Source organism: Ursus arctos, unplaced genomic scaffold (assembly GCF_023065955.2).
Source record: "Ursus arctos isolate Adak ecotype North America unplaced genomic scaffold, UrsArc2.0 scaffold_6, whole genome shotgun sequence".
In the NCBI taxonomy this organism is placed as follows: Eukaryota; Metazoa; Chordata; class Mammalia; order Carnivora; family Ursidae; genus Ursus; species Ursus arctos.
This window is the reverse complement of record NW_026623078.1, coordinates 68,081,038-68,101,908: the sequence shown is the minus strand read 5'-3', so window position 1 is coordinate 68,101,908 and position 20,871 is coordinate 68,081,038. Positions and strand designations below refer to the sequence as shown.

The 20,871-nt window shown below is 37.2% G+C and overlaps 1 protein-coding gene and 1 non-coding gene across 13 annotated transcripts in view; both read right to left on the bottom strand.

Annotated features, from left to right (window-relative positions):
• The window catches only part of COL14A1 (collagen type XIV alpha 1 chain), a 209,472-nt gene that overhangs the window by 130,434 nt on the left and 58,167 nt on the right, over positions 1 to 20,871 (bottom strand). For all 12 annotated transcript variants that reach the window (XM_048212550.2, XM_048212549.2, XM_044382622.3 and 9 more), the window contains exons 6-13: positions 17,723 to 17,878; positions 16,558 to 16,677; positions 14,582 to 14,746; positions 11,364 to 11,525; positions 6,159 to 6,310; positions 4,871 to 5,000; positions 3,959 to 4,104; positions 1,139 to 1,268 (exon numbers count right to left, since the gene is read on the bottom strand). In XM_048212550.2, the coding sequence (XP_048068507.1) occupies positions 1,139 to 1,268; positions 3,959 to 4,104; positions 4,871 to 5,000; positions 6,159 to 6,310; positions 11,364 to 11,525; positions 14,582 to 14,746; positions 16,558 to 16,677; positions 17,723 to 17,878 (1,161 nt within the window). The remainder of the gene's footprint in view (positions 1 to 1,138; positions 1,269 to 3,958; positions 4,105 to 4,870; positions 5,001 to 6,158; positions 6,311 to 11,363; positions 11,526 to 14,581; positions 14,747 to 16,557; positions 16,678 to 17,722; positions 17,879 to 20,871) is intronic.
• Positions 2,253 to 2,359, bottom strand: LOC113253084 (U6 spliceosomal RNA). Its single transcript, XR_003315225.1, has one exon. It is a non-coding gene; the product is annotated as a U6 spliceosomal RNA (small nuclear RNA).

Sequence of the window (20,871 nt, the reverse complement as noted above, 5' to 3'; positions counted from 1 at the left end):
CATGAAATAATGCTTCCACCCCAATGCTACCGAACTCCCATCCCTGGTTTATTTCTTATATTGTGCTTTGATTGATCGACTGTCTCTCTCCCTCCATATATTGTAACTTCAGAGGCAGAGGGATTAATTTTGTTCCCAGCTTTATCCCCAATAAAGCAAGTTCTCAATATATGTATTTGTTGACTCCGTGAGTAGGAGTCCTGCCCTGGATAAATCCCACTGGCTTTGTGGGATGCTTGACTATCAATTCCACAGCTTTCTGTGCTTCTTCAAAGGGCCCTCTTCTGATTCAACAGATTAAAATTTGTCAACGATTTTTGAGATTTTCCTGAGCTTTTACAGGCTTAGAAATCCTTAAGGCTTATCCCATGCTCTATGAGTCTGAGATGCTCTGGAACTGATCAGTATAACTCATGTATCTCATTAAACCCTTACAATAGACTGCAAGGAGATTTTAATATCCCCATTATATAGGTCATAAAATTGAGGTAACTTGGCCAAGGTCACAGTTAGGAGGAACAGAGGAGTAGTTAGAGTTTAACTCGGGTAATCAATCAATCGATTCGTGAGCCTGTGATATAGTACTGCTAGAGCCAGCAAAGCAAAAACCTAGAAGACAAATAATGACAGTTGTCAGCCCCAGCCACAAAGTATGATGCTTCCTCACCCAATTAGGAAAAAGTGAAAATTAGTGAAAAGACCAATTCTTTTCACTCATCCAATACAGATTAACTATTTGGCAATAAAGAGCCTATAGAGTTTAGTGACGCTCTTAATACTTAAAGGGCTCGAGAGAAAGCACAGGAGAGAGAAAAGCAATATCATTATTTTAAGTGCTGCGTACACTTGTTCCACATTTTTCTGGAGTTCAGCAGTAGGGTGGAATAACGTCTAGTTTCCTTACTGCACAAAAATGCCAGTCCTAGGAACAGGTACCCAGAGACATCATTTTTTTTTAGGACCATTTCTCTCCTTTTTTGAACCAACTAGTATATTTCCTGCCACTAAATAAAATACACATTTTCTTAAGTTACAATTAGCTCTGAAGAGGTTTCAACCCAAGCCAGTATTTCCAATTTAGAATCCCAACATTTCTTTGGGCTTTTATTCCAGCATTTCCTCTGAATGAGCTGCTCACGTGTGGTTTCTTGGCCTGTAACAGGATCGCTGGCCTCTTCTCCAAACATGGCATAAACTGTAACTGTATATTCCGTATTGGGCAATAATCCACTCAATTCAATATCTGTGTGGGTGTCTCCAATTTTCATCTGAAAAGAACACACGTTATCAGATCGTTTGCCAATGTCTGTACCACTCATGTTGATCGGAGTGCAACTGAGTGAAGGTGAGACTTCATGGAATAAGATTTTGTCTCCTCACAACCCCTTATTCGAATGCTTCAGCCATCATTTTTCATTGTCTTGTGTCATTTTATATGAGGACCAGATGCCATGGAGCCACACAAAAGTGAACCTACCCATGCGTGCTGTTTTAGGATAACTCTTTACATCTGGACAAGTGGTAATCTCAGCCAGAATAACAGCGTCAAAAAGTTAGTCCTCGGAAGAGTGTGGATGGAACTGAGTCAGAGATGTTGTCTAGAAAGAGTATAAGCTCTGGTCCAGCAAGCTGGGGACAGAGCCAAGTGGGCATCTCTCATCACTGGCTAATTCTAACCAGTCCCTTGGCTGGGTGCCCAGTTTTCACTTCAAGCCTGATTGAGCTCGACCAGTTTTGTTGCCCCACTCAACAAAGGGGCCCAAGCACTTGGATTGCAAGTTCTTTCCAGGATGCAGAAGAGATCAATCCACCTTGACATCCAATGTGGCAATTTGCTTTTTGATTCCGAGGTGACTTTTCTGAACCTTGGAGTCAAATACACTAGCCAACATTTTCGGTTCTGTGACAACTGCATGACAGCATGGTTTTACTTTTGTTTTGGAAGGAAGAAAAATATCTCCATAGTCAGTCTCCAATCACACTACTGCCAATGCTATTGTCAAATCAGAAATTTTAATTTTGAAATATTTCCACATCCATAAAATAAATGTGGAGAAAAGAATGTGATTCACCCTGATGCACCCACCACTCAAATTTAATAAATAGGAACATTTTGTCGTATTGACTTCCAATCTTATTTTTAAAAGAGCTAATATGTTCAGATAAAACAGAAGTTCTTTCTTTTTCTTTCTGTTCACTGTCTCTACCCTAATGTTGAGGTATACCTTACTGATCCAGTTTTTTTTTTTTTTTTAAATACGGAACGCTTCACGAATTTGCGTGTCATCCTTGCGCAGGGGCCATGCTCATCTTCTCTGTATCGTTCCAATTTTAGTATATGTGCTGCCGAAGCAAGCACCTGACCCAGTTTTTTACTTCTACTATGTATATAGTTCTGTATGTTTAACAATGTACATAAATGGAATCATATCAACATAATTTTTTGCAACTTTTTATCTGTCAATATTATATTTCAAGGTTTATCCATGTTGATGCGCAGGGATAAAGATGACATTATTAATTCCTTTCTGGTATTCTTTTGCATAAATATTCTGCTATTTTCCATCCCTCTATTGATCAACATGTCAATCATTTGCAATATTGTGTTTTGAACAAATGCTTGCATCCCAAAAAGTCTTGCAGGAGGTTTCCTTATGATGTATTCTTAAAAATTATACATATCTTTCACTTGATGACATATTTCAAATTATTCTCCAAGGCAGCTGTACCAATTTACACGTCAATTTACATACCAATTTACATGAATGATTCTGTTTCCCATATGCTCACTAACATGCAATTATTACTAAACTTTAAAAAATGTTTGCTAATCTACTGGGTGTGAACTGGTATTCCTTTCTTTCTTATTTTTCTCCTTCTTGGTGAAGCTGACCATCTTTCTAGCATCACTTTTTAAGTCTCCCTTCTGTCAAAATAATGCGGATCAACATTAAATCCAAATGAACTAAAGCTGTCTAAACCTTAGGAAAAAAAAAAAAAACATGTCACCAAAGCTTTCTCCCTGTCACTCAGGTTCACCATACTTTTGCCCCTAAATATTTCTGTCACCAAAAGCAATGTTAAAGACAATGTTTAGGCAATAGCAAAGATTTGAGTTTTGAACTCCCTCTTGACCACTCTATCTGCCTAGTCAAACACTCCCAAGTGTTACAGACATTTCCTAGTCATTGCTTGAATATCTATATTATAGTACAATCATTCCTTATAAATTAAAAACAAAGGCTAAAATAAAACAAGTCATTTGAAAGTCAAAAATTCATTATTTAAAATGAAATGAATGCAAAAAGAATCCATGCTGATACATTTTTCTACTTCTCAAATTAGGAAAAAAGTTTCTAAGTCAGTGTACATATGGGGAAACAGCCATTTGTGAATTGCATACAGCAATATAAATCATAACAAATTTCTCTAGAATCATTTGCTAATACTTAGTATGAGCCTTAATAATTTGCATGCCCTTTGAAAAAAGAAATTCCATGTCCAGGAATTTATCCTAAGGAAGTAATCTAACAACCTTGCTAAGTTATATGTTAAGAATGATCACAAAAGCATATTTATCCAACACACGATCTAAATGCCCAATCACATGAAATAAATTAAACATGGCCTGATGCAAAACAACACTGTAACACTATAGCACCATTTAAACAACCATATAAAATATTAGTTAATGGTATGAAAAGATATTCATAATAAATAAAATGAAAACAGAAGACTATAAAACCATTCCCATTTGTTATGCTTTAAAAATGCATTAAAAAGGACTTAAGTAAATGTTAACAATAGCTATTTCTAGGTGGGGCGGTTACAAGTGATTTTCCCCCTTTTACTAATGTGAATTTTTAAGTTTTATACATTACATTTTTAGAATTAAAAAAAAAAATCCATTCTCAGGAAGTCAAAGATTCTAGAACTCTAGTAGGCAGCAGGTGGTTACCTCTTTTTCATCCCCAGCCAGACCCTCTGTGAGAGGAGCATAGAGAATCAGGTATCCTGAGGCTCCAGGCACTGCATTCCATTTTGCCCTCAGACTGTTCTCAGTTACATCGTACAGTTCAAGGTCGGAAACCATGGGTAAAGCAACTGCAAGAGATTTTTTTTTTTTAATGTTCAGCCATTTATCAGTATGCTTGTCTATTTCTAGGTATTGTCTAGTATCTAGGTATTACTACCTACTAAGTAAACATAGCTTATTTGCAGATAATATTCATCTTAAATATGTTCACACAGTCATGCCAACCCCTTCTGGGAGGGTAAACATAGTGAATGTTTAAAAGCAGGAACAACATCTTCTAGTTTCTTACATCCCAACGCAGTGATGGGCACATTTCTCTGGGAGCCAGTAGAGAGCAAGGAGACTGTTCTGACCATTGTTTTCTGCCCATTGCCAAGCATAGTGTCTGCTGTGAAGCAGCTATTAAAAACAGTCACTGCGTCACTTAGTAAATGACAGAATGGGTGGCTGGATGAACAAATACATGAATGAATATATACCTATCCACGCAATCACAGACAGTGAGGAGACATGAGTGAGTCAGTAGTTAAATTAGTTCATAATACACATTCACTAAATACTTGTTGATTAAGTGAATACATGTATTTCGCACGCTTCACCACCAAGGTTGCTCTCTCCCTAATCAAAGCAGAGATTTATAATATCCCTCTCGATATGTAGCACCTGCAAACCGTAACTACAGCATGGACCCGTACCGCATAGAACACCACAACCACTGCCTATGAATTTGATTCAGGACGGCCATCAATCCAACCTGAGCAGAATTCCAACTTAAGAAGGGCCACCTAAGCAATGCTGTACAAGGTCAGACGTGGGGTAGAATTCAATACATACGTGTGGTTTCGGTTCCCCGGAGGCCTTCACTGGCCGTGTGAGCATATATTGCGAAGACTGCTATCTGATATTCAGTTAAAGACATTAGGCCTTTCAACATCGTGGAAGACACACTTCCATCCACCACCACCTGATTAAAGAACAGTTTGAGGAATGAGAGTATGGAATATCTGACACGCAGAATTGAAACCAAAGAGCAAAATATCTCTAGCAAGAACATGTCATTCAATATTTTCTTATTTGTGCCACATCGTCTTTTCCACTGTGGCGGTCAATTCTCCTTGAATTTCTCCAGGAAGTGATGTGCCTTTTATGGAGTATATCCAAAAGTCCCTTATTAAGTCATATCTAATGGAGAGTGTCTTCCCCAGGCTAACTGTTATCCTAACCACCTCCACTTAAAATAGTTGACATGTGGTATTTTTCCATGGAGTTTTGGGAAGCATTTAACAGACTTATTAGTCATGAAAAAGGTAGAAGTATTGGAAGTACTCTGACTTCTTTTTCAGTCCAGATGATTTAAAAATCTCCCTGATCTACTTCTCGAACACTTAAAAAATTTTTTAAATCTTGCCATAATACAGAAGAATATTGTGAAACACGCTGAGGTCAACCAAAGGTTAGAACCACAAAAGGTTTGTACTTCAAAAAAAAAGGGGGGGGGGAGATTTCATCACATTTTAACATATTCCCTGTGATTGCTGTGTCAAAGGTAGGAAATGGGAAAGATCCAATCAATCACCTGGCAATAGGTGTTCTCTCCTGTGATGGCCAAACCATGAAAAAAGCCAGTGCAGATGCTTTATTAAATGGCTTGTCAATTGCACTAATCTCCACAAATGTCCAGGAAATCCTAATCCTTGGAGGACTATATGACCACATAATTTGGAAACCACAGACTTCATTAAGGCAGACAATTCGGACCACTCCCAAAGTAGAAAGGCTACATGAATAGCAAAAAGGGGCTCTGGCCACATAATGAACTACTGATTCATTCTGCTTTAGAACTTGCTAATTTAAAAAAGGAAGAAGTCAAAATAAGTTGTTAGAAATGAACACATGACTCGTTCTGAGGGTTACTGGATAGAGGTAGGAGGAGAAAGTAAGAATGCCATAACCAGAGAGATGGGAGAACAACGTAGATGCTTGGAAATGTATTTCAGTCCAATGAATTTTAACATTGGACAGAACAATCTCATTATATATATGCATTTCTGTCTTGTCCTCACTACTGTGGAAGACTTGAAAGAATGAAAATAATGGTTTGAAAATATCGTCTCCTTATTACCTCGTCTGGTTTTCCACCCCTGGCAGGATAATACACGACTCTGTATTTTTCCACTTTTCCTGGGGCATGAGTCCAGTTAACCATAAAGCTTCTGGCAGTGACTTCAGAAGTAATCAGCTCTGTCGGCGGCCCAATGGTGGCAAGAGCTGAGGCTAAAGTATAGAAATACATAACGTGAACCTCTTTCCTAAAATTACTTCTCATAAGCCTAGGAAACTCCATTAGTGAGAAATGACTATTGGTTTTGTGCTACCTCTAAGATTTCATCTCTAGACAAATTGATTCAATTATTCATTTCTGCATTTGTTCATTGAAACATTTAAGTGCCTATTACGTACCAATCACTATGCTAGATTCTGAGGATACAAACTTAAATAAGATAGTCTTTGACTCTAAGAAACTTTCTTAAAGATATTGCTATAGAATAATTAAAAAAACAGAAACAGAAACATAACATCGATTGAGCACAGGTGTATCTAAAGGTGCTCTCCTGAGCTCTTTAGAAGTATTATTTTCTTCAATTATCAGTAGTTACTATTACTGTTCCCATTTTGTAGGTGAGAAACCAAGGCACAAGGAAATTAAATAACTTGACCAAGTCTCACAACGAGTAAGTATCAGAGCTGAGATTGATACTTGAGTTTTTGATATAAAAGCCTGTGTTTTTAAGCACTGGGGGTACAGTTTCTTTACGGAAAACTTCAATTCAACAAATGGCCAGTATCTAAAAGTAAAAAGAGAAGAAAAGGCAACTAACGTATACTGAATGTTCACTATAAGCTAGATACTATGTAAGCACTTTGTGTATGTTATCCACACATTAAAGCAAATGACTCTGTAAAAGATTTGGGACATGTAAAGTTCAAAGTTCTTGAGCTTTAGGATTTCTTATCCTCTGCGGAATTATGCAAAGCAACCTTAATAACCATATTAATGAGAAAAAAAAAACATAGTTACTGAACACTTAATTATGACCAGGAACTATATTATATGCTCTATCAACAACCACAGGTAGAGTTTTTGTGGGAAAAATTGGTCCCTAAAGTAGTCTTATTAAGTTGCTCAGAGAAATGTATTCAAGAAACTACTACTTGGCTGTCCAACCTAGTCCCAAGAGAGCTGGTCCAGAGAAGGAGGAATGATGGAAGAGATGTAGCCAAATAAAATCATTCCACACCCTGGATACAATGAAGGCAGGAAATAAAATCAAGTTCTCAAAGGAAGATCTGGATATTACCCTCTTCTGGGATCACAACCTTGTAAACCAGATATAACATGCAGACCAATGATATCATGAGGGACAAAGGTTAAAAAAATACATGATGGCTGTCCTTCCAGGAAGACAGAATTGATGTACTTTTCCCTATTATTTCCACTAAGTACAACTAAAAATTCTGGAAATTATGTAATAAGACAAGCTTAAGAAGACACTGAAAGAGAGAAGAAAGTATATGGGTGAGGGATTACAGGACCAGAAGAATGATACAGTGATTCATCCCCTGAGTTTTCTTTTCACCTCATACGTCCTAGACATGGAGCTAAAGAATCCAGAATCTATTGACAAGAAGACTGGACAGAAAAATTAGCAAGGATATAGAACTCAACAAAACCATCAACCAAAGGGATCCAGTCAAACTTATAGAACATTGCACATGACAATAGCAGAATACACAACCCTTTCAAGCACCCACTGAGAATGTAACAAGATAACCATATCCTAGGCCAGAAAACAAACCTCAGAAAATTTAAAACAATAAAAATAACACGGAGTGTGTTCTCTAATGACAGTGAAATCAAACTTAGAAACCAATCACAGAAAGGTAGCATAAAAACACTCAAACACTTTGAAATTATAAACAACCACTTCTAAATAATCAATGGGTCAAAGAGGACAGGTCAAAGAAGATAAAAAAATATTTTGAAATGAATAAAAATGAAAATACAACATATCAAAATTTGTAAAGCACAGCTAAAGCAGTGCTGAGAAAGAAAATTATAGCATTGAAGTAATTACATTAGAAAAAGAGGAAACATTGAAGATCAGTAATCCAAGTTCTCATCTCAACAATCCAGAAAAGTATGACCAAGATAAACCAAAACCAGTAAAAGAAAGAAAATAAGAAAAATAAGAGCAGAAATCAATGAAATTAAAAACAGAGGAAAAGTAGAGAAAATAAATGAAACCAAGAGCCAATTCTTTGAAAAGATTTTGTTTCAAGAACAAACCTCTAGCAAGTTTGAGAAATGAAAAAAAAGAGAGAAAGAGAAGACAATAATTACCAATATCAAGGGGAAAAAAAACCACAGACTATCACTACAGACCCTACAGACATCAAATGAAGAATAATAAGGGAATACTATGAACAACTTTCCACACATATATTCTACAAATTCTATGGAATGAACCAATTCCTTGAGAAGCAGAAAGTCTCCCCCTAAGATGGGGAATAAGTCAAGGATGTTCAGTCTCATCACTCTTGTTCAACACAGTATGGGAAATTTCAGCCAGGGAAACAAGGCAAGAAAATAAGAAGCACAGTGATCAAAAGCAAAGAAATAAAACTATCCCTATTTGCAAAGGATACGATTTATTGTCTACATAGAAAAATCTCTGAAAATTTAGAGAAAAAAAATCCTATAATTAGCAAATTCAAGTAATAAGGTCATAGGACACAAAATAAACATACAAAAATATAATTGTATCCGTGTATACTCACAATGAACATGTGGACACCAAAATAAAAATAAAATATAACTAAAATTCCTCAAAATAAAATTAAATACAGAGATATAAACAGAACAAAACCTGTATAGAACTTATATCCTGGAAACTACGAAATGCAGATGAAGAAATCAAAGGATATCAAAACCAATGGAGGAATTTACCATGTTTGAGGACTGGAAGAATCCACACAGTAATGATGTCCGTTCTTCTGATGTTAATATTTGATAATTGAGAATTGATTTAATGCAATTCTTGACAAAATCCCAACAAGATTTTTTGTAGAATAAAGATTTCTCTAATATTTATATGGAAAGGTAAAGAAAGTAAAATAGTGAAAGCAATTTTCAAACAGAATAATCAAGTGGGAGAATTCAGTCCATCCAATCTCAAGACTTATATAGCTACAGGAAATCAAGATTGTAGGATGTTGGAAGAGGGTTAGACTCATAGACCCAATAGAACAGAATAGAGAATCCAGATATAACCCCACACAAATGTGCCCAACTGATCCTTGACGAAGGTACAAAGCAATTCAATGGCAGAAATAGAGCATTTTGAGGAAGCAGTGCTGGAGTAATAGTATGTCGATAGGTGAAAAAACCAAAAAGCCTTGAACTAAACTTCAAATCTTTTACAAAAATTTAACCTGGGTCATGGACTTATATGTAAAACATAGAACTTTTAGAATAAAAATACACAAGAAAATTTTTAGCATTTACGGCCAAAGAGTCCTTAGTTAAACTTGATACCAAAAGGAATAAGCATAAAATGCAAAATTGATAAATTGGACTTAATCACAACTTAAAACTTGTGCTCTGCAAAAGACCTTGTTAAAAGGATGAAAAGACAAGCTACAGGTTGGGGGAAAATAGTAACAAACCACATATCTAATAAAGGATCAGTATCTAGAAAATAAATGAAGAATTGTCAAAACTCAACTGTTAAAAATTAAACATGCACACGCACACACACATTCATCTAATTAGAAAGTGGGCAAAAGATATGAACAGCCTTAGAGCAAATACAGATGTAAAATAAGCATGCAAAAAAAGATGTCCCATTTCATTAGCCAACAAGGAAATGCACATTAAAACCACAGTGAGATACCAGTACATACTTATCAGAATGCCTAGAATAAAATATAGTAACAACAAATATGGGTGACAATGCACAGAAACAGAACCACTCATCTATTGCCAGTGGGAATGCAGACTGCTGCAGCTTCCCTGGAAAATAACGTGGCGGTTTCCTAACACTCAGCTAAACATGTTGCTACAATATGATGCACCATTGTGCAGTCCGGGCATCCTCCCAGCGAAATGAAAACTTATGTTCACACAAGAACCTATATGGGAACATTCATAGCAGATTTGTTTGTAAAAGCCAAAAATGAAAACAATTCAGATGTCTTCCTTCCCTTTTTAAAAATAATTTTATTTTATTTTAATCCAATTAATTAACATATACTGTATTATTAGTTTCAGAGGAAGAATTTAGGGATTCATCAGTTGCATGTAACACCCAGTGCTCATTCCATCACATGTCCTCCTTAATGCCCATCACCCAGTTACCCCATCCCCCCACCTCCCCACCCCTCCAGCAACCCTCAGTTTGTTTCCTATGGTTAAGTGTCTCTCATGCTTTGTCTCCCTCTCTGATTTCATCTGATTTTATTTTTCCCTCCCCTCTTCTATGTTCCTCTGTTTTGTTTCTTAAATTCCAATATGAGTGAAATCATATGATAGCTGTCTTTCTCTGATTGACTTTCAATGTGTTTGTGGTTAAACAGACTGTGGTTCGTCCATATCACGGACTATGACAGAGCAGTAAAAAGGGAAGAGCTACTGATATATGCAACAAGGAGGGCGAACCGCCAGGAAATTATCCTGAATTTAACAAGGCAGTCCCTAAAGAGGACATACCACATAATTCCATTTATATCATGTTTTCAAAATGAAAAATATTTAGAGATGTGGTTGTGCAGGGTGAGGGAGAGGTTGTGGGGAGGGTAAGTGAATGGGGCCATCAGAGGACAACAGGGATGATCCCCATGGTGATGGAAGTGTTCTGTACTTCGGCTCTCAATTCCAGTATCCTGCCTGCGATACTGTACTGGAGTTTTGGAATATGTCACCATTAAGGGGAACTGGTAAAGTATACACAATCTGTCTCGACTATTTCTTACAACTTTATATGAATGTGCAATTACCTCAAAATCCAAAGTTGAGTTAAAAACAAACACACATGATGGTCTAATGCAACACCATGGAGAAAATGATCTCGTGGTGAAACTATTCCTCCCTCAGTGGGATGTCAGTATATTCCCTTTCTACTCTGATGATTCACGTCTTAGGGGAATAAAAGGCTCTATTTAGAAAGTCAACATGAAAAATGAGAAGAATTTTCATAATCCATGACAGACTTTTGGGCAGAGTAATATCCACATGCACAGAGTGACCGCCTTCTGTTCCTTGCTTTACCTTTGATCTCCCTGTCCTGTTCTTCCACCCGGGAGCAGACAGTCCTCGTCAGGCTTTCCACAACTGTGTGCATCAGGTCAAACTCGGCGACATTGTACACGTGAGTGCTGTCTGGTTCAGAGGCGATCTCCCGCAGTTCGTTCTCATCTGCGTTTTTCACCCCTGGTATTGAGGCCAACAGGGAGGATCGTGAAATTCATGCCCCATTTGAAAAACCAACCTCCGTGAGCCTGTCCTGAGCCCATCGGTACCCCCTGCAACAGAAGCATCTGCTACTTTAAAGAGGTGCATCTCATGTCAGATTGTTTTGTAAAAATCACCTTCAGCGTCATTTTTAGATGATTACATCCTAATTTTGTTCAGTGTATCTTAATAGGAAGATGCATTAATGAAACTAACTTCTGTCTTGCATGAATAGTGCAGAAGCAATAGTAATTAAACCAGCATTCTAAACTAGCAAAACCCTAGGCTTAAATTTCTATAAAATAAGTTTAAATTAAGAACTACTGTTAAAATAAAAATTTTATATATATATATATATATATATACACATATATATACTATGTATATACTAGTACACTATATACTATATATACTATACTATGTATAGTATTATTAGATAACATTAAGGAAAAACTTGGGGGAAAAGTTTTTAACATATTCAAATACAACCACTGCAATTTTGCTAATGCAAATAGGGAAGCTCTACTTCTCCCACATTATTTGTGGAATTCCATTGCTACAAGTCAAGCACAATGCTGGGTGTTTGGAATACAGCAAGGAACAGAGTAAGACAGAAAATCCTCAGCTCCCATGCAACTTTCCCAGTCTATCTGAGCAGTGGATGCTAACACTTAGAGTGCACCTGCTATGCCCCAGGAACTGCAGTGTTTTACATATATGGACACATTTAATCCTCACAACCAACCCTATCGGTTTGGCACTATTGTTTCCCCCACTGTGTGAATCAGTAAACTGCTGCACAGAGAGGTTAATTAACTTGTTCAAGGAAACACATCAGTAAGTGTATAGCTGGGATTCCCACCGGGTAGATCCAAAGTCATATGCTCTTAACTACTATATCATGTCACCTCTCAGAAGACCGAAAATTGAAATGAGTAAGAGAAATTCTGTATAGAAAAGGAAGGCACAGGGTTGGGTTTTATGAGTGTGGAGGTAGATTTCTCTTCCCCAGGCTTCAGCAAACAAGGAGCCTTTCTTTATAAATCTGTCATTGCAATCATCTAAGGGCATTTTTTTTTTTTTAAGAAAGGTACTATGGAAGCAGGGAAGAGAGATTACCTAGGGCAACATGAATGACTTCTCAGATGCCTGGCTGTGCCATTTAATTTATCTTCCAACTTCAACATATTAAGTGACAAAGTGTTAGTCGTCTCTGAACAATGTGCTTTAGGGGGTTATAAGATAATAAATACTAATGATTTCCAGGTAATTTCCAGAGGAAAAAGTCCAAATTACATCTGTGAGCTCACTTAAAGTTTTGTTTAAAAACTCATCCATTCATTAGCAACAAGACCACAGAATGGAAATGAGACACATAAATTAACCCCATTAGTTTGTTGTCTAAAAAGATTTCCTCTGTTGGACAAAAGGATAGTAAAATAAAAATAAAATTAGGTACATTTCTCTGATGTTTCTTGCCTGAAGGACTTCAACAAAAGCTTCTAAAATGTACGCTTGGATCTGTGTCCACGGGAACAAAACACCGAGCACATTAAGAGACAATGAACTTAATGTCAATAATGTTTTTGATGGCTTTTAGGTAAAACCAACAAATTTGTATTCATGTAAGAATATTCTAGAAAAAAAAAAAACCCTAACAACAACAACAACAAAAAGTATATTCTAGGGAAGACAACCCCAAATCTCTACTATCTCTCTCTCACCTTTCCAAAGAAAATAGTTTGCAGCAAACAGCTTAGGAAAAAAAAAGAAAAGGTCATTGTGACTTGGAAGGAATTTGTTCTGTAAGGATTTTGCCTTGCTCATCTCTGTGTCCCAGCACCCACCCCAATGCCTGGCACAATGCATGTAAGCACAAACTTCTTGAATGGGACACTTTATAAACCACATTTCCAGTAGAAAATCTAGGAACAGGTCAGATGAATTGTTTCTTGTTTGGGGATTTTGTTTTGATTTGTTCTGTTTTGTTTTGGTTGGTCTCTACTAAGTAAAAGACCTTCCTGCTGCCAAAGAAACTGTACATATTTTAATGGAGAGGAAAGTTGCATCATCTAAATGCTTTGCAGTTCTTCTGAATGTGTGACACATGTATCCTTTTCCACCAGAATGATACCTTATAAAGAGTTCATCTTAAAGAAATAATACTGCATATCTAGAACTTTATGCTTTCTAAATAGCTGCAGGACCTGAATTCCTTGAAAACGATAAACTGGTTTCTCCTTTACCATCAAAGAAGAGTTTGCTATAAAGCGATACTAAAGAGACAGTCCTGGGGGCGCCTGGGTGGCACAGCGGTTGGGCATCTGCCTTCGGCTCAGGGCATGATCCCGGCGTTATGGGATCGAGCCCCACATCAGGCTCCTCCGCTATGAGCCTGCTTCTTCCTCTCCCACTCCCCCTGCTTGTGTTCCCTCTCTCGCTGGCTGTCTCTCTCTCTCTGTCGAATAAATAAATAAAAAATCTTTAAAAAAAAAAAAAAAAAGAGGCCTGGGGCGCCTGGGTGGCTCAGTGGGTTAAGCATCTGACTCTTGGTTTCAGCTCAGGTCATGATCTCAGGGTCATGATCTCAGGGTTGTGAGATCAAGACCTGAGTCAGGCTCTGTGCTCAGTGGGGAGTCTGCTTGAGATCCTCTCCCTCTCTCTTTCTCTGTCCCTCCCCCCTCTCCTCTCTCTCTCAAATAAATAAATAAATCTTTACAAAAAAGAGAGAGAGAGAGAAAGTCCTAAGCTAACAGACATGTACCTAACCTTTACGTGCTACTTTATGCTTTCACATTCTATGGACAGCATCTCATGCAGAGATCCTCTCACTAAAGGGTACATGAAAGTTACCACCACTTCCATCTTAAATGTAATGAAGTTGGGCTCAGATCACAAGACTGGCTAGACTAGAGTCAGGACTAGAAACTGTCCAGGTCTCCTGGCTTTCAATGAAGTGTACTTTCATTATATATTGTTTTAAGTAGTTGTGTGTCTGTGCCCATTATTGAAATAAGACCGTGAATAGCACATACCTATGGCAAACAGTTCCACCCCAGATTCACGGAGGTTTCTAGATGGTGGAATAATATCATCTTGGGACTTTCCATCTGTGATTAAAATGCCAATTTTGGACACTCCAGCCCTTGCTCCTGCTTCTGGTTTAAAGCTATTTTCAAAAATGTAGTTCAAAGCAAGACCTGGGAGAAAACAAGAAAAAATAAACACAAACCAATCACCTCTAATAAAAAGCCTTCCAATTCTGCAAAATGTAACCACGACATGAGTAACTTGTTGAGCTAAAAGTTTTTTTATTAGATAGGAATTTTTTTATTATGTTAGTCACCATACAGTACTTCATTAGTTTTTGATGTAGTGTTCCATGCTTCATTCTTTGAGTATAACACCCAGTGCTCCATGCAATACATGCCCTCCTTAATACCCATCACCGTGCTAACCCACCTCCACATCCTCCTCCCCTCTGAAACCCTCAGTTTGTTTCCTGGAGTCCACAGTCTCTCATAGTTCGTCTCCCCTCCTGATTCCCCCCCTTTCATTTTTCCCTTCCTTCTCCTGATGTCCTCCATGCTATTCCTTATGTTCCACATAGAAGTGAAACCATGTGATAATTGTCTTTTTCTGCTTGACTTATTTCACTTAGCAGAGATATGAATTTTCATCTTCATTTTTACAGTGACCTTTTTTCGATGGATCTGATGAAAACCTAAAATCCTTCGGAATAGAGGTAATATGAATAACTGAATAGTCCATCATTTCAGAAACTAGCATTTGTAAATAACATTAAATTTATAGCCAATCGATGTTGACAGATCTGTGTACAAGAAAATGTAAACTTTTATAATTTAGGATGAAGCAAGAATACCCACACAGAAGCAACAACCCCAAATATTATCAAAAATTTGTTTACGATAGTCCAAAGAGCCAAAGATTCTCCCTCTCTCTCTCTCTCTTTTTAGGGATAGTGGAGGCAGATCCAAAATGATCACTGAATTCTTGCCTTTTGAGCGTGACACTTTTCATCCAGGAAAAAAATAAGAAATGCTGCAATATTGTTATAAAATTTGCATTTAATGGAGTTTTTTATTCTATTAACAAAAAATTATGCCTCAAACTGGCAAAGCAATTATCGAGATTTCAACGGTTTACTTAAAAGTCAATGATAACATCACTACTGTTTAAAATGAGCATCTGCATTGCTCACCTATAGAAGAAAATAGCAGGTACTAAAGTTAAAACCTGTGACAACCTCTTGTGGCTGGAATAGTTATAATCTAAATATTCTTACATTCCTTGTTTACCAAAATACTGGTAAGACAAAGATCCATAAATATTTTTATGATAACTACCGATTACAGAATAAAGCCAAAGAAAACACCTTCCTTGAAAATATATAAGGTAGAAATTTATTTTCATTTAAATGATGGGTGGCTAGGAGCCCCTGGGTGACTCAGTGGGTTGAGTGTCCAACTCTTAATTTCAGCTCAGGTCATGATCTCTGGGTCCTAGGATAGAGCCCCAAGTCAGGCTCCACGCTCAGTGCCGAGTCTGCTTGGGATTCTCTCTCACTCTCTTTGCCCCTCCCCCCACTCAAGCATGCTCTCTCTCTAAAATAAATAAATAAAATATTTTAAAATAATAATTAAAAAAATAAATGATGGGGTGGCTAGAGGAGAAACCAGGTGAAAAGTGGAAGGAAAATGAACTGGCAAAAGCTAAGACAGCCCCCGACAGACTGTCAGCCTCGGCATTGTTCCATCTCCTCCTGGCCCAGCCAAGCCCTTCTGGGGACATTACATTCATGTAGCGAAAGGAATGGTGTGTCTGGGTTTTAATTCTTAAGGCTGAGTTTGAGAAAAGAGTCATCTAAGAATTTCAGATTTTAGTTTGGTTTAAAAACACTATGCCAAGTCTTACAAAGTGATAGGATGAAGAAATGAAACAAATCTTTGGCAAGATACGTTGCTAAAAACATGAACTAAATGAAACATACCTGTTAGTGTGTTTCCTCCCTTATAGGGTAGATTCCGGACCGCTTCAATGACCTCATCTTTTGTGTTAAAGGCATTCAAGTGCCATTCTATTCGGGGGTCACCACTATACTGTGCAAGACCTGGTAAAAAAGATGAGACAGCCCACCCAGAAATGATGGGTTACTCAAAGATCTAGTGGACTATTTGTGAAACCAGAATAATAAAGGGCCTGGTCTTTAAACAATTCTTTCTTTGCTTCACTATGTATTTTCAAAAAGAATTCTTGGCATCAATTTAAGGAATTAGTTTGGACATATCTTGGAGCAGGAGGAATGTACATATTTTCTAGCCATTTAGAAGTGAGCACCTAATTAGGTACTCGGTATTTAAAAAGCAAATCTGATTGTATTTGTAGATAAAAGGTATAAATTTACTGGTGCATTTTTATTCTCAAAGGAATGATTTTCCTTAATGGCTATATAAAAGTGAAACTATGAAACTCTATATGACGAAGTGGATATATTGCTCAAAGTTTTATAACTTTTTTTTTCATCTTGGCTAGAATTAACTTGGCAAAGACTATTTTGTACTACAAAACTATTTCCAATTTCCAATTTTCTTAGTTCAAAATTCCACTGGATTTTGCTGCTTCTTTTAAATAAAAAGAAAACTTCTACCTGAAAAATTCTTAAAACACTTGCAACTTTAAAAGTTATTATTAGGGGCGTCTGGGTGGCTCAGTGGGTTAAGCCTCCACCTTTGGCTCAGGTCATGATCCCAGAGTTGGAGTCCAGGGATCAAGCCCCACATTGGGCTCCCTGTTCAGCGGAGAGTCTGCTTCTCCCTCTGACCCTCCCCCATCTCATGCTCTCTCTCTCCCCCCTCTCAAATAAATAAAATCTTTTAAAAAATAATAAAAATAAAAGTTATTATCATTCTTAGGCAGAGAAGATTTTGACTTTTTAGAAAATTAAAATGTGCTCAACAATTAAACGAATGACAGTATCATTCAGCATAAATTAGTAGAAATAAATATTTATTGATCCAAATTTGTGCTCTTAGGAATATCACGATAGTTGATCCTATAATTCTGAAAGCTGCTCTGTAAAGTTTTTGAAATCTCTTATGAAGCTTCCCAGAATATTTACACTGACGGCTGACTTCCACTAATAACGGAACATGTACCAATTCGTGTCTTCTCTGAGCCCACGTTGAAGGCTGTCACCAGGTTTTCCAAGAAAAGCCGAACCAGTCTGAAGTTGAATCTTCCAATACTCCATGAACCATCAACCAGGATCACAATATCAGCAATGGCTGGAATTTCACAGAAAAACTTCACTTCTGCAAAGCACAAGCCAGAAAAATATCTTTATCACTGGGGGAACTTAAAAAAAAAAAAAAAGGCGATTCTATTTTATATCTTTCCGATAACTTTGTGCTAATGATACAAGAAAGTTCGTATTAAAGCAACCATGTTTTTACAACCCTTCCCTTAAATGCATTCTTACTAGGAAAAAATTGTGGTAACAGCTGGCAGCAGAGTCAGTGTTCTGGAAATAGTTAGCAAAACACTGGCAGGTTCACACCGTTCTGGCAACTCAAGCCTTCTGTGTATTTTAGAGAGTAGTGTCTGTGAAAAATCATCCAGCTTTGGGTTTTAGCCTGTAGATTCTTTCCAGGAAAGGTCTTAGCAACCAGTGTGAGAGAGTCAGCAGAGATGGGACGATGGCCAGAAAGCAGAGAGGCGGTTCTCCTGTTCTGATAAGTATATGCTGGCGGAAGTGATAGAAAAGAAATAGGGGCTTCCTGAATCCAAGGAAAAGTCACAGCCATGCATTTAATCTAAGAAGGGTACACAGTGTGATGTGATGAGCCCTGGGTGTTATATGCAACTGATGAATTACTGGACTCTACATCTGAAACTAATGATATACTATAGGTTGGCTAATTGAATGTAAATAAAAAAAAAAAAAGAAAGGTACACAGAACTTTGCTAAAGTAGGAAGGGTTTGTGGAAGAAAAAAATTGGAAAAGGGCCCAGGAGTTTCCCCATATTCAAATTCTTTTGCATACTGTATCCATGTGACAATAAGATTTTGTCCCTAAAGATCATTTAGTAATTGATTTTTTTAAATGGCTCAATTAGGCTTTAGAATAATGAGCTAGAAAAGGATGCCCGGAAGCCAGAATGATACTACCCTAAGCTTTACCCTTAGAGAAAGTCTCAGTTGGAGTGATCTTTGCAACCAAGGAAGAGGCTGTCTGATGAAGGGGAGGTCTGTGCTTGACTAGGTGTCACCTACAGCCAAGATACTAAAATATGCTTAGTGTATTTCAGAACCTTTAGTGTTCTGCAGTATTGTTAGTACCTTTAGTAGCCTTGCTTCATACTCTAGCTTGTGCTTCCAAATGGGTTACTTAACTTTGCTCAATGTTCGTATTAGGGCTGTGATCATGAATAGTGTGTGTGCGTTTCTTTGTGTCCATGTCAACTTCTTGAAATTGTCCAGCTAATCCCTATCTCGTTTGTTTTCTAACATTAAAAAGACAATAAAACCATATTTGAAATACAATACAGTTTATGTAATGAAAACCAAAACACAGAAGTGTTTACGAATAAACTGAATAAATTTTTTCCCAAGGGAAAAATAATTAACCTACTATGGTTGGAGTAGGCAATTCAATAGATGCTCCTGAAACTACCAGGCCATATTATTCTAAAAAAAAATCTTGTTCCCCCCCACACACACATAAATATGCATGGAATACCTAGATCCTTTTACCAGAAGAGAAAAAATGTACTTGCCAATGAAATAATCAGATATTCATTATGGAAGCTAAACAGTACAGCTCAATAAATCCAAAGTTTATATATCACATTTTTGGGCACCAAATCTCCCTTCTTTAATAATCAAATACAAAGCCACCACACTGAAGTATTTTAAAACAGAATTATTGCAAGAAGTCATGGGATAAAAATTAATTTGGTTTTTGGAAATAATCAGGGAAAATTGAAGTCTTTTGAAGATTTAAGAATCTATTTCTCTCAGTTTTTGTCGGGAAACTTACTTCAAATGGAGAATTCTTTTCTTTCTTTTCCAAAACCATTGGGGGGATACTGTTTCACTTTTTAATAAATTGTTTAGGTGTATTATACATAGGGCCTAAGAAAGGGAACAATTTCTCCCTGCATATTTTGAAGAGGACTACAAGAACTGATATTTTATGTAAGAGGAGAAACAAATGAGCTACATTGAAATGCAATAATCTGGATGAATCTTAGCAACATATTTGGTAGGTAGCAATATTTGGGGGGGGGAGTGAATCCCAAAGGATTGCTATTAGCATGACATCTTTTTATAAAGGTTAAAATAACTAATACAAAAATACTCACTTTTTAGAAATATATATGGATGCTGCAGATCTATGTTTAAACGGGGGAGGGGTTAGGTGATGAAGACAGAGTCCAAGATGGTAATTGTCTTGGATGAGGAGAATTAAGGAATGGGGGTGACATTAGCACCCTCTGGTTATACGTGGGTTGTGGGCAAAGTCTTAGCTTTTCTGGGGGAGAGACGGGTTTTAGTGATTATTATGCCATTAAAAAATAACAAATTAAGTAACCAATCAAAAATAATCCTACCTAGACTGCGGAAAATATTGACTAGAAAAATAATTTCAGTGTTTATATCACATAACTTAAACACCAAACCTTAAAGATAAGGTACAATTCCACACACGTCATTTGAAATTAAAGCCTCTGTATGCCCTGTTTTCTAACTGAAGACCAATATCTGTTACATCAGCGGAAAGATACTGTTTTTAAGATGTTATTGGATTTCAGAAGTCAAAATATAGCATTGGTTTTGCATTTCAAAGTATGATTTTTCCTCAAGATTAGTGCACACACACTTGGGAACAGTGGAAACAATTTTTTTATTTTTTAATGCTCTAAACCTTGATTATTAGCTCCAAGATCTATCCAAGCACAGTGATGCTAAGGGCTGTTTCCCACTGTAGCAGGCACAAACACAGCATGTCCCACTCCACTAAGTGTAGGCAGAGCAAATTCTATATATAGTGTGTGCCGGGCATGCCCTGCCACGTGTGTTTGTGCCAGAGGCAGACAAATGTTCAAATACTTGGGGCAAGAGGTAGTTTTATAGTTGCCACGTTCACGTTCAATAATCACACATCTCAAACATGACTTCTGCTGCTCTAATGAATCTTTAAAAATATATATTCAAATTTTATTAAATTTTGAGTGTATTCAGGGTGCCCGATGGCTCAGTCGGTTAAGTGTCTGCCTTTGGCTCAGGTAGTGATCTCAGGGC